Source organism: Panicum hallii, chromosome 9 (genome assembly GCF_002211085.1).
Source record: "Panicum hallii strain FIL2 chromosome 9, PHallii_v3.1, whole genome shotgun sequence".
Lineage (NCBI taxonomy): Eukaryota > Viridiplantae > Streptophyta > Magnoliopsida > Poales > Poaceae > Panicum > Panicum hallii.
Window position 1 is genome coordinate 54,805,955 of NC_038050.1, and position 16,532 is coordinate 54,822,486.

Sequence of the window (16,532 nt, forward strand, 5' to 3'; positions counted from 1 at the left end):
CATTAGCTCATGGCATTGGATCGGATTAGCTTGCACGGTTTAAAATATTTCGTGCGAGCTTTGAAACCTGTTCGTGAGGAAGGCGTCAATCGCGACGACTTGGGAGGTATCACCACCGTTCACCTCTGACCTCCGGCCCGCGACTTCAACTTGGGGGTGTTCGTTTCCGGGTACCTAAATTTTAGAGGGGTCACATCAAAAAGAATCTTATCATTTAGAAGTATTAAATAAAGTCTAATTACAAAACTAATTGCAGAACCCTAGTGCTAATTCGCGAGACGAATCTAATGAGGTATATTAGTCCATGATTAGCGAACAATTACTGTAGCATCACTGTGGCAAATTATGGATTAATTAGGCTCATTAAATTTGTCTCGCGAATTAGCATCTAGCTGTGCAAAAAAATTTATAAATAAATTTTATTTAGTACTTCTAAATAGCAAGATTCTCTTTAATGTGATGAGTCTAAAAAGTTTAGATAGGAGGAAACGAACAGGCCCTTTGTCCGCTGCTGCCTGCTGCTGTGCTGTGCTGGGCTCGGTAATTCGGCGGCAGAGTTGTCAGTCGTTAGCCGCTGAGCTCGGCTCGTCGCATTCACTCGCCGGGGTGCGCGGGGTGGTTGTCAGTTGCGACGCCGGCCTGGCCTCTGTTGTTGGATTGGATCCTTCGTCTTCCGTCAGCAGCGTACTTCTTTTTTCTTGAAGAGCTCAGCAGCGTACTTCTGCTCCGCCTTCAATGGTTCTTCAGACAGTTTGTTCTTATACAAAGAAAAATTGGTTCTTCAGACTGTTAGATCAGGCCCGGATTTGGAACACTACCACCTGCTGCTGTAGCTGCAGCCTGCAGCAGCATGTGTGCGTGTACAGGCGAGTTCACGGGGATCGGGGATCCGTTCGCTATGCGTGCACTGTGGATGGCCGATGCAAAACGTGCTGCAAGCAATTAAGCAAAGATGGCAATACTATTTCCGTACCACATGACCTGCTGTGTTCCTATCGGTGGCGACAAACTGGTCTGGAGCTACTGTCGAACCGGATACGGGAACGGGTGTTTTAGTTCTGCGTGCGTCACGTCAAGGGCCACCTGATCAGCTGACGAATTAGCACCTCCCGACGTGTCGCGACAAGGCCTAACTCGTTTAGCTACGCTCGCTCCGCGCGCGTTCATGGCGACGCAGCGCAGGACACGTCTCGAGCCGCGTCGTTCCGGTCGTCGCCTGTTGCCTCCTGACTGTGCGGACGATCGGTTTCAGACAGCTACTGTCGCTCACTTAAATGGTACTCCCTCCGTCCCATCTAAAATTCAAAGTTTATTCCAAATAAATGTGCCATTATATATATGGGACAACCTAATTCTAGTTATCTTTTTTCACTTTCTATTTTACCAAAATGCAATGATTACATATATATATATATATGTAATTTCTCAACAATATTGATCTCTTCACCTCAAACCTAAAACTGAACTTATTTTGGAACGGAGGAAGTATGGTTGACACTCGGACACAGAGCACGGGCCGCAGGTGCCTCGGCAGGAACGAATTGTTGGCAGGTTCGCACGGTAATGTGTTGCGAGGAAGTATTGAGTTGCTAGCGCGGGTTAATCTTTGTCTATTTTTAAAGCAAGCAATATTTCATTAGAAATTTTAATTTAATCCAAAAATATTACATGTGGTGGACCCAAAACGTATATAATAGTAAGAAATAAACAATACTACTTCCTCTAACCAAAAAGATTGTTGTTTTAAAAAATTTCAAACACATTACTCATCATATACCCTAAGAAGTGACCTTGATACCCCTAATTACTATAACAATTATGATTGAAAACCGTATTCTTTCTTTAGTTCTCTAGATCGTCAATAAATGCATATGCATTGGAACTAGAAAAGTAAGTAGAATTTACTAAGCATTTGATTGGCTCTATTCACTTTTTTATATAATTTTTCTGGTATTTGGTATTGCTTTAATTAGATGGATCTTACTACAAACTAAATAAACATTCTTTGTGGGATAAATTTTAAAGGCTAAAATAACAGTTTCTTTTGGATGAAGGGAGCATATTGTAGTTTAAACAGACTATAAGAATATAGAAGATACAACAAAATCTGTGTCTAAGAATACCCATCGCAGCAAAAAAAAAAAGTTCAGCTGTGATCCGTGCGAGACCTTTGATCGTAGCAAATACATGGATATATTTGCTAGATTAAGTTAAAAATCTATTTTCATTCCTAACTATATTTCATCATTGATTTTTTCGTTCATTTGATTTTCATTGATATTTTCTATAAATATTTATATAAATAAATGGATAAATCATAAGTCTAGTTTTGTTGAGTAAGTAAATACTTGTTGCTCAAATTGTGAGAAAAAAATCAACGGTCATAACACATATCAGGAGTGCACAGGACAGCGATCTGACTTGCAAATATCTCGCATCCATGTAAGATTGATTTGGCTTATCATTCAAGCGTCGCGTCCAGCCACGCGCAAAAGACAGAGAGATTCCGATGCCTCGCTGCCGCGGCAAATCTGGTGATGCACACCTGCGTGCGTGCATAGCATCCGAGTCATTCATTCATCAGTTACACGATGCGGTGTGGATGGACGGTCCGAGGACGGCGGATCGAGGTCGAGGCGCGCGTGGCGCATCAAAAGGGAGGGAGCGAGAGCGGCCGCGCGATCGACGCCGTTGCCGCGAGAGCAGCAGCACAAGCAGGCGTAGGATAGGGTAGCATTTAGCAGCGCCATGGGAATGCGAGCGAGATCGAGACCGGGGGGATGATGGAAAGGGCCGCACGCCTGGGCGCCCGCGTATCATGACGCGGGCACCGTCGCGCATGGCACGGCGCCATCATCCGCCCATCAGCGGAAGGGCCGGCCAGCCGCCAGGGGGAAAAGAGGGGCGCTGGGCACCTGAGCGACAGCTCGCTCCCTCGTCCGCCCCGGCGTACACGTCGGATCGGCCGGTCAGTGCTTGAGGGCACAGCATCAGGTTCCCAGCTACTGCACATTGTTCGGTGCCAGTCGATTCGGTTCCTTTCTCCAGATAGTGCCAACGAACCGCGCCCTCCTCGTCTCCGCAGCTACATGCCAGCCCGACGGATCACGCGGCAGGAACACGAGGAGGAGCTCGCTTTTTTCCAGTCACGATCAGGCCACGCGACACTACAAAGATAACCCTCTTTCTCACCTGAGACGACCCGACTCGAGCTCGTTGCATGCACGGCATGGTGGTAGCAACACCAGGTTACCACCAACGCACCACCGGGTCAATTCAAACTGCCCCGGCCGCTCCGGCGAGCGCATGCAGTCGCCGCCGTTCCCATCGCTTTTCTCCGTCTTTCTTTCTCAGGCTGCCGGATCGCCTAGGCCGAAAAGCTCGTCTTCGACGTCGGCGAAAGCAGCCGCCTGCACACATAGAGAGGGAGAGAGACAGCCCGTGTAATGTAAACAATTTTTTAGAGCGGCACCGGCGCCAGACTTTCTGCAAAGTTTCTGGGGACGGAGGGAGGCACACATTACAGCCCGTCGAGCACGCGGGTCGTCGATGGCGGTCGTTGAGCCGCGGTAGGTCCAGTAAAAGAGACGTGCATGGATTGGAGGTGCAGTCCCGGAGCTGCCCCGTCAGCTTGCTTTACACATAGTTGAGACCAGCAGTGACTAGATTTCTTGTATATAGATAAACTGGGAACAAGAACTAGCAGCACATTCTTGTTGCAGTTCCAATTTCGTCCGCAATTCTTGACCCGAGTCAGAGGCAGTGCTTTGTTCAGCAGCAAATCTTGCCCTCACTGCACCAGCACTGCCCTTCCTATCTCTCTTCTCCAGCAATTTGGTATCTGAAAACATTTCGTATAAATGCTTCTCATTGGTGAAATGCAAGATTGCATAGAAATTCCAAAAGTACATAAATGTCTTTTGTACCATGTGCACATGAAAAAAAAATAAAAAAGGAGAAAAAGGAATGCCGAATGTCCTGCAGTTTGCTCTAATATTATTGTTTGTACGGTAAGTCAACTGTGCAGTGTGCAGTGGGGTAACAGCTAAGAAGCACAGCTTTTAGGCGTTGAAAGAAACTTCGATACAGCAGAATGAAGCATGTTTGTGAACAACGGGTAGTGGTTGGTGCTCGATGGCATGTTGGAACAAGAATAAATAAAGCTAGGCGGGGCAGCTCCCCCATCCAACGTCTACTTGCTCCCCTCTACCAACCGTGAAAATATGAAACCAAAATATTATAACCAATGAGTGGGAGCGTCTTGTCAAAGGGAATATTAGTGGTAGATTGCCGTCTTTCCACATAAGTAACCACCCTTCCTCCTCACGCGAAAGTGCCAGGCAAAAAGCCTGATTTCGTAGCTAGCTGGTGCTGGTCAGATACCAGACTTGCAGGGGAGCGAGCAATCTATCACTGGCATCCTGAGACTCTGAGAGTGACGGCACTAGATTGATCGAGCAATCAGATGGCCCAACTGTTGAAAGCTCTATTGAGAATCATAGTATAGAAAGTCAAGGTGATACAGAACCTTGATGTTGGCACGGAACCCCATTGTTAGGTTGCAAATGTGATTCCTGCTGATCTATAGAGAAACAATCTGTGGGGCCTACCTCTATTTGTCTAAACTCATAAATCTTCTGGAAATTGTAAAATACTAAGGACATAAGCTTTTGCATGTACGTCTGTTGAAAGAATTTGTTAAACATGATCAGCACACCATGTTGTGTTATATCAGGAAACTTCAGACTATGACCTATAAGAGGTTTTTAGGAAGTGAATAAAAACAGTCACAAAAAGGTACGGCATTGGACCTCTCTAAAGACTCTGGATCAGAAGTGCCTCACATCAGTCTATAGTGGGAAACAATATCATGGCAACTGTTGAGAGCCTTCATGTCGACCACCATATCAATTGGCGCAACAGAAAACTAGTAAAGTGAGACAATTGTCATACCTCAATGTGCTCCATGGGACCCAAGTTTCGCATCAAAATCCATACTGCCATTTAGATCTGAAAGTGGATGTTGGCATCAATGTTATGCAGATTGATACAGCAGTAAGATAGCATGGAACAATAAAATCCAGAATAAACTGCAAACAGTAACAGGAACTCGGGAAGCACAAACTACAGCATGCGGGCACCAGTCACCTGTAGTGTATAGAAAGATGAAGACAAAAAGGGAATTGTTAAACTATAAACTTTTTGATAACCCAAAAGGATTTTTTGAACACTGCAGATTGGTATAACTTGGAGCTCAGATACCTATGTTGGCCACCAGATATAAATTATCAGAATAATACTGCGAGCTACTTTTACACACAACCAAGACAGATAATAAAACCCTGAAGATGAATAAAGTACGACTCCAAGGATTTATCAAAATCAAAATTTACCAAAGGAAGAGAACATTATTTTGTCCTTTGCGGTCACTGAAACAACTGTAGAAAATGACAAAATGTGATCCACATATATCACTATATCAAATAAACATTAACTAACATCTAATAATGTGATACATATTCTTCACTGTTACTCTGTAAGCCAGTTTGTCCCAGTTATAATATTACACTGGTATCATCATGCAATATGATGCAATCCTCAACAATGCTCTTACAAGACAGTATACATTGCAAAGTCAAATTTAGCATTAGCTGTACATGTCCTGAGTGTTTGCTTCTACCTCGAGTTCTTTTGCTCTTCCTAGCAACTTTTCAGAATACAGTAGAAACAACGGTCAGTTCACTGCTGATTGCAAGATGTACTAACAATAACACAAACTTTTCCCTGAAAACTGATCTGATTTTCTTTTTGCGAAAACTGATGGAAATTATGGTAAAAGCAGAAGGAACAAAATTGCAAGATTATGCAAGAAATGATTGCTCCAAAGAGTAAAATTTGCAGTTACAACCAGCACAGAATGGAGGAAATTCTTCTTACTGAGTCATAACAGCAACAAGCCATTATGTGCATGACAAGTAATTGATGAAAAGGAATTAGAACAAAGAATATACACTGCATTAATTATGACCTAAGGAAGGTGATATTGTTCCTTGCAGCTATTCTGGAAGCACTAGAAAAATAGAATACTGTGCGTACCAACAAATTTTGTTGGTCATAAAACATGTTCAGCAATTTGAAATATGGCTACCAACAGGCATATGCTTGGAACAGTAGTATTGGCCGAACCATTCAGTAAACAGTAGACTTGAGTAAAGAAAATGAATAGTTAAACTACAAACAGCTACTGTTGACAAAAGCATTTCAGCTAAACACAAAAAAGTGATGAAAATGCTACAAATGCGATCCAAGTAGATATGAGCAATCAGGGGTTCTGAACACATCTTAAGGCTCATAAATGCTATGGACATCAGGCTTCTTTTCCTCTTCGTTGCAAGGTCTACTTCTGATAAAAGATTACAGTCAACATTTTGCACAAGCAGGACATGGATAGAATGTGTACACTGTTATTTTTTTTATATGTAACTTTTAAAATGCATAAATAGGCTTAGTAAAATCTTACTAAACATCATGATTGATATATGGGACTCTGCATGTGGCACGCGATTTGACACCAAAATGTAATCTCCACTAGTTCCATGAATGTTATACTGGGTCGAAGACTCGAAGTCATGTTTGAGCACCACAGACAGAATTCACCATGGCCCTTAGCAAGTCAGCATTAAGGAATGGGCTTGACTGATGCAGCTGCAGAACTATCATGTCCTTGAGCAGGAAGCAGCCATCTGCCTAGGCCACCATGACCCCAGTCAGCAAAGAGATCATCGATGGACTTGCCGACGCAGCTGTCATCTCCTTGAGCGTGAAGCATTTGGTTTCGTGTAATCCAATGTCACCAACCAACCATCTAGTCAAATGTTTCTTGGGAAGTTTACAGAGATCACCAATACTCATGACATCTCAGCAAACTTTGGGAAACGCTGACAGCCCTCATTTCCTAGTTCTTTTTCACCCAATTCATCTGTATCTGAACCAAGGTCTTCCGTGGATCCATGGGCATCACTAGCTTTTGAAGAAGGAAGTAACACTGCATTTTTCTTGTAGCCCCATACAAGCATTGAAATATAATCTTGTGGTGTTATAAGCCCCTCCTCTCTAATGCAAGCTCGCTGCTCCTCCAATGTCTGTTGATCTGTGAGCTTTATATACTCCAGCAAAATCTTCTCATGATCTGGCCGCCATCCACTAGGTAACGGTGTATAATCAGGATCAGGAACCATCGACATCCTTGTATACTGAAGACCATCAATTGAGTCCACAAGGCCCATTCTCAGAAGATTGTGATACTCTGGTGACTGTCCTTTCTTATCCTTCAATGGCCGACTGAGGTTCCTTGATGCAATCTTATAGACCTTTGCCCTTGACCGCAGCTTGTACTTGGCAGCATATAACTTTGCCAAAGAACCCCTTATAATATAAGAGCAGAAGTTAACAACCTTCTTGCGATTATCAGCGTAGCGGTACCACTCTGCCATTGTCAATAAAAGCTTATTCATCTGAGAATTTGTATGAGCTTGTGTGGCATGGAACATACGGAAGCATGGTTGTGGGTCTGGTTCCCGGTCTCCTTTCAAAAACTCAAGTTTTCTGAACTGTTTGATGCACTGCTTCAAACTAGCTGTCACCGATAGCAGTGTACCAACCCCCTTCTCACTTATGATCTTTCCACCTGTGGCTGTGTAACGCAGTGTTGGATACACAACTCGACGGCACAGCACATGATCTAGGAACATGATCCCTTTAGTGATGTGCTCAATAGGGAGGTTTTCGTTATCAAGTTTGATCCGGAACCGCTGATCACAAAATTCAACAAGCTGCTTCCGGAGCACCGCTGCATCAGCTCTTGGCCCCCTCACACCAATCAAGAAATGCCCACCATATCGAATGTAGTCCACCTTCCTTGTCTTGTCAGGACCACTCGTGGGAACAAACTCCGGCCATGATGTATTACCTTGCTCAATACCATCATCCCCTCCCACAACATCCGACTTGGATGGCTTGTAAAACTCCTTAATCTTCTCTTCCATCCACTTATCAAGCTCATCCAGGCACACATTTGCAAGCAATGGGCTCAGCACGCCACAATGTCCCCAATCAGGCTGCATCTGTGCCTCCTCTGGTGCAAACCCGAAGAATGTCTGCAACCAGTAAGGGTCAGGCTTAGGCTCCCCCTCTGGCAGCACCTTCTTCTTCTGGTACTTCCTCTTTGTTTTCTTCTTCTTTACCCCGGCATCATCACTTGCAGTCACAACCGGGTTGAGTAGCGCCGAGCGGATCAAATCCACCACCTTCTTATCACGCACATCACGGATAAGCGCACCGACCACAAGTGCAGGATCAGGCGAGTGCAGGAGTGGGGAGAGGTCGCCCTTGATATACCAGAGGTATGGCGCAAAGCTGCGGCGGATGGTGCGGATAGCGGCATGCGGGGATCGACCAGGGCGGAAGGCGAAGGACTTCGGTGAGAACCTGGCCTCGTAGACTGGCTCGAGCAGGAGCAGGAGCAGCTCCTGCACGACGCGGTCCTGGAAAGGCGGCGGACCGGGGGTTGTGAGGAGGGCGCGGAGCTTACGCTTCGAGAGGGTGGCGGGGTCGGGCGCGTTGGCGGCGCGCGGGGACTGGAGGAAGGGGGTGAGGCGGTTGCCGAAGCGGAATCGAGCGTCGAGGACGGCGTTGCGGAGCGAGTGGAGGGAGGCGAGCGTGGAGGCCGGGATGGAGGAGCGCGGCAGGTAGGAGCCGGTCTCGTCGGCGTACGCCTTCTGGTAGGCGAGCACCCACAGCTCGAGGCGCGAGAGAAAGGGGGTGAGTGACTGTGGCGGTGCAGGGGTGGACGAGGCAGGGGCGGCGGCGGAAGCGGCGGCGGCGGCGGCGGCGCGGAAGGAGGAGACCCAGAGTGAGGCTGTGATTGCCACCGGGTCGTCGCGGAGGAGCTGCGTTGGGTCCAAGGGGTTCCCGCTCCCGCCACCGATGGCCCCGACGACGCTTCGGCTTGTGGAGGCGGTGGGGTCGGCGACAAACTGGTGCCGCCGCGGGGGAGCGGGTGGGTGGGGGTGGGGAGAGGCTATGGAGGAGAAGGCCCGGAGGCGGAGGAGAGAGGTGAGAAGCGCGCGGCGAGGCGGCGGCATCGGAGGAGGCTAAAACCCTCTCGGTGGCCCGTGCCCGGCGGCGTGGTGGGGTTTTGGTCTTGGGTGCGGAAGTGCCGAAGGGGTGGCGTGGGCACGGCGTCGACGGCGGAGCGGGCGAGCGGCGGGGAGGATGCCGCGGGCCAGTGGAGAGACAGCAGGATTTGGGCTTTGATGGGTGGCGGTCCAATGGGCTTCGCCCCTCAAAATGACATGTGCGAATGTACGTTAGAGCCCGTGAGCCATATGCAGATGTGAGAAATGCTTACCCCTCAAAATAAAAAAAAAGATGTGAGATATGCTCCTCTCGGCTTCAAACAGAAGGATTAAAAGGAAACTAAAAAGAAACTCTAGATAGGTGAATCATCAGCTTACGATATATGTGTTGGAGCAACTGAGAAAGCCTCCAGTTTCGAGGCACATGATAGCTGATGTTACTGTTTGCTTTTGATTTCTGAAGCAACTACGCTAAATCTCTCTAGTATGACAACATATCCTCTCTTTGTACGAAGGCGACCGATTTACAAGTTGTACAGGACAACAGCAACAGGCAACAGATGCTATGGGCTATGGTCTTTGGGTGACGATGAATTTGGATGCATTAAGCCCCTGACCCTCTTTTCGTTGCTCAAAGCATCCAGCATTAGGTTCCTGGATCATCTGCGAATGGCTGTTGGGAGCCGATCAACCCTGCATTTGAATGGAGTTGGAATGAGAACAGCTTTAACCATTTTGCAAGTACTGGACGGAACAGTGCCTTCGATTCAGAGTTCAGAATGCTTTACCTGCTCGATTGGGATAGTTCAGGTTCCTGCAGCAGCAAATCTTGCAGGTTTTCAGCCGTAGCAGCACTGTGTCCAGTTGAAAAGAGTAAGATTCAGTAACTTCACTGCAAACAGAATCTAGAGGGCAGGGAAACATGTCAATCTGAACACACCTGGAATCAAGAGAGAGTAGTCTATGATGAATTGAGTTGTCAGAGCCAATGTAGGTGACAACCAGGTTTCCAGCATCTGGATGCGGCCAGCTTCTGGTGGTAGGAAATCTGAGGACAAATGTCCCTGGCTCCTTCAACATTTCCTTCGAAATTCTTAGTGCATTCTCCGCTTCCTGCATTGTAATAAATCCCTCTATCCATTTAGGTGATGTGCAATCCCACAGCTTTTTAATTTTGTCTCTTGACAACGAAGCAGCCACTGGGTATAACCAGTACCATAGCCGATCAAATTCGTCTCTTCCAATATCCTCGCCACAACCAGCAATTCCTCTCAAGACCTCGAGGTCCTGAAGCAGTAAACGGTAGGCAATTAAACATTTATTTCTTGCACTAATTACAAAAGTAGAGAGTTTGAGGTACAGAGGCCATGTGTAGAAGTTAAGTTCTACCTGCTCTGACAAACCCCTATTCACAGAATGGGCAATGTCCATAAATTTTGTTATGATCCCAGGAACAGCAGATGACCAAAGAGCACGTTCATTGTTCTTTGAGATCATGCTCCAAGTATCGGCACCCTCTCTGAGCAATCGCTTAGACATTAATATTTGGTTTCTGGAAGGGCAGGAGAAAATAAAAATTAATTTCAACGATAAGAGAGGAAACATTTAACAAAAATATAGGGCCTAAGAATTTAGTTACCTGTGGTGGGAGCATCCACTATATAATGAGATCTCATCTGCAAGTTTTACCAGGTCTTCTTTGTTAAAAGTAGGAGCTGCACCTCTAAGAAACTTTGACCGGTCATATGTGCTATCTAGACAGTATCTGAAAACCACAGCATCTGAAAAGGTTTCAACATCATCTACATCTGACCCACTCCAAGAACTTCCTGAACCAAAGCTGTCAAAGTTGGATGTGGAAGTGTCTGTCCCCATGGCATTTTGTGGTTCTTTGCTTACCACCATCTTTCTGGCGTGCTTATTCTGTAAACCGATAATTATAATCAAAACAAGAAATCACAAACTAAGCACAACTGGGAAAGTACTTCAATCTAGCTTATCCATTACCTGTGATAGTATTTTGTTTGTATCTACTACCTTCGCCATTCCATCGCCTTCTATCTTGGGAAACTTGGGTGTATGGAAATGCACTACTGAACTTTGGCCATGAGAATGCAAGCGACCATTTACTCTGTCAGCATTAACTAAACCTTGGAGGAAGTCAGTTTCATCTGCCGTTGCAGAACTCACCCGCTTTCCAGAACCCAATGGGCGGATGGTGCGGTTTCGAGATATACAGCGAATTGTTTTGGAATATGCCTCCAGAAAAGGATATCTCCGCATGTGAAGTGTAGAGAAATGTATACGGAAGAGCTTATTGTCGCATTTGGAAGAGAGCTGGAACAATCGGACATAATGTCATGGACAAAAATCAAGTGACTAATATCATAAATTAAAAAATAATTGTATGGATACACATGTGATTTAGATAGCGAGCTATCAGCTCAACTTCTTTGGATATGAGCACCACTTGTAGATTGTGGATGCTGTCACGGGTATGTGCAACTGTTGGGCTGCGTGCAGGAACTGCTATTGTACGAACATTTAATTTTCTTGAGCAGTCAGATTTGATATTTAAAAAAAAACCGACCACAAGGGGAGACACCCCCCAGGCTTTGTTCTAAGAGGGTGCCGTGCTTTGAACCCGGGTCAGGACGGAGTTTTAACGACTCCCCAAAGTTCAATGCTCTAACCGGTCCACCGCGAGAAACCTGGTGGATTTGAGATGTGAGATTCAAAAGGTTTTTCATAACACCTCAAACTGAAATTTACATTAGTTAATATGTGTTAGTGTGCCATACTAACATATCACAGTCTTTTTTGCCCTGTCACCTGCCACCAACTTTCTCTACATGCTCATCACTTAATGGTCCAACAGCTGCACCTGTGCTGTAATGATCTAAACTGTTTCAATGATCACACATATAGAACTAGGTTGGGTTGTTTTATTTTATTTCTGTAAACTTAGCACCCCTAGCCCACTATATTGGATCTTTTGAGGCCACTGGAGAGAAGAAAAGAGCAATAGAGAGGGAACCTCATTTGGAATTAGGTAATATTTATCGACCCCAGACAGGAATGGGATCCATTTGTGGCTCCAAGCCTGGTTTCACAAACAGTTTGGGTGTCCATTTAACACAGACATGAAACACGGGAAACAGATAACTGCCGTAGAGCAGTTGGTAGATGCTCCAAGTGAGAGCCCACCCACCCAGGCTCGAACCTGGCTGCTCGCAAATTTTAGGAGGGGGCAAATCCTCCTTTGATACCTCAAAAAGAAACAATAGAAACAATTCACCTACATGGTATAAAAGGTATAGGCATTTATTTGCATGCAAGTGCCATTCCTTAGTTATTTCTAGCAATTGCAGTCTCATCCTAAACAGCCAGTTTATACAATGCAGATATTTTTTTTTTCAAAATGCAAAAGAAATCAATGCGAATATATAAAAAGCATGAGAGACACCAACAGACAATTATAATACACTAAAATCTTCTTTATCACTTCACATCCACCCACATGACCCCCAAAAGGAAAGCTATGAAAGTCATTGATTGAACAACCTGAAACTGGGCCAAAAATCTAATAGGAAAGAAAAAAAGATCGTTCCAAAGAGGCCTTCAAAATGCCTTTGTACAGAAGAAGGCATTATTGCCGCATGCCATAAGCAATTACAATGGTCTGTTTTGCATGTACAGGCCACCATAGAAAAAAACATACCAGTTGCAGCCTCTACTAGGCTATCGCACTGTTGAAGAGAACCATTCAAAACTCTGCTTCCAACAGCAAGACAGTAAAGACAAATAATTGCATGCTCCATCCGGTGGCAGCCAGACAATCAAATGTAACTCCTTTTTGTGTTCAACACAAACCGAAGTCAGATGTATATATGTACTAAAGAAATTTTACATCTGGAGAAACCCACCTGTGATATTTTGAGTTTAAAAAGTGCGCGTCCACGAATAATTGGTAGAGGCCTGCTTATAGCTGGGTATTCAAGTCCTTCACAAGTAATAAGTAAGGGAGGCTCTGAATCATCCCTTGATTTTTCAACTACCATTCCATTGTCAGCATAGACAAGCGAAGAAACAACCTAGAATTTGTATAAATTCATAAGAATGCTAAACAACCAAATAAAGCAGTTGGCCCAATAGATTAAAATTATTAAGCAAACAAAGAACCTCTTTATCCTTCACAGGTTCACCAAAAGCATCGATTAATACTACTTCCAATATGAAGTTTCTCCTGCAAGATGCCTGCATCAATAGATATGTCCATAATTAGGGAATATCGTGTTATTAATTTTGAATTAATACGTAAATTCGATATATGGAAACAAATATTTTTCAGTATTTTTCTCCAACTCAAGCATGATTTCTCAGGTTGTTTTTTACATGGCATATTTTACTGAAACACGGAGAATTTTCTTCATTTGGGTAAAAATAATTAAAACCAACAGAGAACAAGCAATTCCCATCAGGAAACAGCATGAAGAGCATCATCCTTACCTTCCCACCCACAATGTTCCAAATGCCATCATCACACTCTTCGATTCCATCAGAGGATGAGTAGTCAATAGATAACTTAAATGGTGGGTTCTGCAATTCAATGAGAATATCACAAAATCAGCACCTTCACAAGCAAAATATTGTCCATGCTAGTGGCTTAGATGAATCACCTTTGCATATTGTTCTTGTATAGTTCCAAGTACAGATGACACCTCGATATTATACATATAGCCTTCGAGCTTGCCGTCATTTCCGACTAAGCTAATTTTGTTTGCATTTTCCTGATGGTCTGACTCACCAGATAGGGAACAAAGATGAATCTCGGCAGTTAGGTCGCCATTGATGTGAAGACGCATGAAATTTTCAGTAACCTGGCACAGGTAAATACAAAGCAATGTTAAATAAAACCACCATTCTGAAAAGGCGGAGGAAAGATTAACATTTGGACATAGCAGGAAACAAAGCTCTTGACACATGCTGCATGTAACAATTTTTCAATAAACACAGGTACATACAAGAACCAAAAGCAAGGGAAAATATTGACTGTTTTGTCATGCGTATTTTCATGGGGCTACAAATGCAAATGTATTAATTAGATAAGGGGCAGAGTCTATGGTTGTTAGATCATACCTCACACCCAATGTGGAACCATTTCTCAAGAGGGCATTCATTTGTAGATGATAGATTGGTCGTGTCGGTCCATGGATAGAAACTAGCAGTAGCAGGTGCTTCTTTGTATAGCCTCATCAATGGGAAGAGAAGCAGTTTATTTCCTTCACCTAAAGCAAGAAATGGTAACTTATTGTCATCTCCCGCGGTGACCTGCACAATCAAGAAATCCAACCAGTTTAGCACCGATTCTGATACTGAAACTTCACAAGAAAACCCAGAGTTTAGCACCGATTCTGATACTGAAACTTCACAAGAAAACCCAGGGATACTCTTCACTTTTCTCGACGACAAAATTTCCCCTGAAACTGTAATCACGAAGTTTCCTCAAACTAACAGTCTAACACATACTGGAAAAGTACAGTAGAGGTTCCTGACCAAGATTTTGCTATGCAGCGTGCTGCAGAAAGGACAGCCCAGCTCCAACATTAACCGAGTGATTTTAAGGATATAAAACAGTCAACACAAAAATACAGACTACAAAAGCAGCACACAATTCCTCTCTCCATGTAGCCATCGGAAAAGAAAACAATTCCTGCAGAAGCCATCGCCAAGAAATCTCCCAAACCCCGTGGAGAGAGAAGAATCCATCCAACCTGGTGGAGGATCACCGAGGACGGCCTCGCGGAGCTGGACAGGTAGAGCCAGAAGCAGACGGCGGAGCCTCCTCCCCCGCCGCCTCGGGCCTCTCCCGGGTCCAGCTCGACGCGCACGTCGCGGAGGTCGCGGTAGCCGCCGTCGCTCCCGCCGCATTCCGATCCCGGCGCCGCCATCGCGCCCAGGGGTCGCAGGTGAGGGTTTGCCTGCCCCCTTTCGGCGCGTCGGCTGGCGATGAACTGAACGATGGTCCGTTAACGGTTTGTTCTCCGGTGATGACCGATGGGGCTGGAGGAGTGGGTGGAGAGAAAGAAATCTGGAGCCGCCGATTTGGGGTTGGGTTGCTCCTGTCCGTCGGATCGGACGAATAGTATTGCCTTGGGTTTTTTTTATCACACACAAATGCTCATTTGTCCTTACAAAGCTGAAATGGGGCCGTGGAAAGTAGTCTAAGTGGAGGTTTGGATTGATTAATTTGCAGTCCGGATCACATTGGATATTTGGATATCGAATAAAGAGATTAAGTATGAACTAGCCATAAAACTAATTGCGTAAGCCGGTACTGATTCACAAGAGGAATCTATTAAATCTATTCAATCCATCATTAAGCACATATTTACTGTAGCACAACGTGATCAAATCATGGACTAATTTGACTTAATAGATTCGCAAAAACTCCATTTATGCAATTAATTTTTTAATTAAACTATATTTAATATTTCTAATTGGTGTCAAATAGATCCTAAGTAAACATATGAATGAATTTAGTAATCTGATAAATAAAATAGAACCTAATCTCACACGTGCAATGTCAATAATTTTGGGGAAAATGTTCCACTTTTTTTTTATCGAATTTGTACCTCCGTGCCATTGTCTCTCATGCTGTGCATGCTAGAGCGTTAACTTGAAATTAAGTATTTCAGCTTTCTACGTTATTGATATCACAGTGTAGATTTCCTCTCTGAACTGTTCATACAAATATAAAATCCTAGTTTTACTAAGAGAAATATTTCACTTGTAATTCTTGATTTATAACCCGTAGTATGTCGTAACCGATGCTTTGATGTATATGGGCACATCCGTCTAGGTTCTTCAAGCTGTGTCGATTCTAGGTGACATGGGTAAGTGAGAGCGAAAGAGAGATACGACTTTCTTCCCCCCGCGTCGCTCTCTCTGGCGACACGGAGGGCGACTTCGCCTCGCCGTCCCTTCCACCCCCAGGCCGTCCCTGGTGGCCACCGCCGCCGCCGGCTGGCAAGCCGGGCGGCAGTGGCGGCCACTTCGGCTCAGCTCGTCCCCTCTCTTCCTCCCCTATCTCTTTCCCCTGCGTTCCTCAGCTTTAAACTAGCGTCGCTTTCCCCTCCGTTCCTCAGCTCTAAACTAAGGTCGCTTTCCCCTCCGTTCCTGGTCGTCGCCGGCCACCGGAGGCCGGATCCGCCCGCCGCTTCGCCGGATCTGGGCTCCCCTAGCCCGGATCTTCCCGTGGAGGCGTCCTTTCCTTGGCCTGGCCGCCGGGGAGCCGCCCACTCCCTCGCTGGTGTCTATGGCTTGGCCCCCGGGCGCGCTGCCCCCTGGGCGCTCCCGCCCGAACGTCGGCCTCCGGGTGCCCGCTCCAACTTG

General features: G+C 45.4%; 2 protein-coding genes across 2 annotated transcripts; both read right to left on the reverse strand.

The window, feature by feature from the left end:
* Positions 1-6,356: 6,356 nt before the first annotated feature.
* Positions 6,357-9,408, reverse strand: LOC112875465 (nuclear intron maturase 2, mitochondrial). Its single transcript, XM_025939331.1, has one exon. It carries the CDS (start codon positions 9,141-9,143, stop codon positions 6,909-6,911), a length of 2,235 nt encoding a protein of 744 aa, XP_025795116.1. The 5' UTR covers positions 9,144-9,408; the 3' UTR covers positions 6,357-6,908.
* Positions 9,409-9,478: 70 nt separating this feature from the next.
* On the reverse strand, positions 9,479-15,231 carry LOC112875467 (SH2 domain-containing protein B-like). Its single transcript, XM_025939332.1, has 12 exons — positions 14,912-15,231; positions 14,277-14,468; positions 13,817-14,017; positions 13,647-13,736; positions 13,320-13,394; positions 13,064-13,231; positions 11,145-11,474; positions 10,777-11,060; positions 10,527-10,689; positions 10,078-10,424; positions 9,926-9,991; positions 9,479-9,830 (listed from the first exon to the last, which is right to left on the reverse strand). The coding sequence occupies exons 1-12, from the start codon at positions 15,086-15,088 to the stop codon at positions 9,797-9,799; spliced, it is 2,127 nt and encodes a 708-aa protein (XP_025795117.1). The 5' UTR covers positions 15,089-15,231; the 3' UTR covers positions 9,479-9,796.
* Between the last annotated feature and the right edge of the window lie 1,301 nt (positions 15,232-16,532).

Coding starts and splice junctions, on each gene's coding strand:
- LOC112875465 (XM_025939331.1), bottom strand. CDS start 9,143: ATGCCGCCGCCTCGCCGCGCGCTTCTCACCTCTCTCCTCCGCCTCCGG.
- LOC112875467 (XM_025939332.1), bottom strand. CDS start 15,088: ATGGCGGCGCCGGGATCGGAATGCGGCGGGAGCGACGGCGGCTACCGC. Junction 13,737..13,816: donor TACAAGAACAATATGCAAAG/GTGATTCATCTA, acceptor ATTGAATTGCAG/AACCCACCATTTAAGTTATC. Junction 10,690..10,776: donor AGTGGATGCTCCCACCACAG/GTAACTAAATTC, acceptor CTGCCCTTCCAG/AAACCAAATATTAATGTCTA.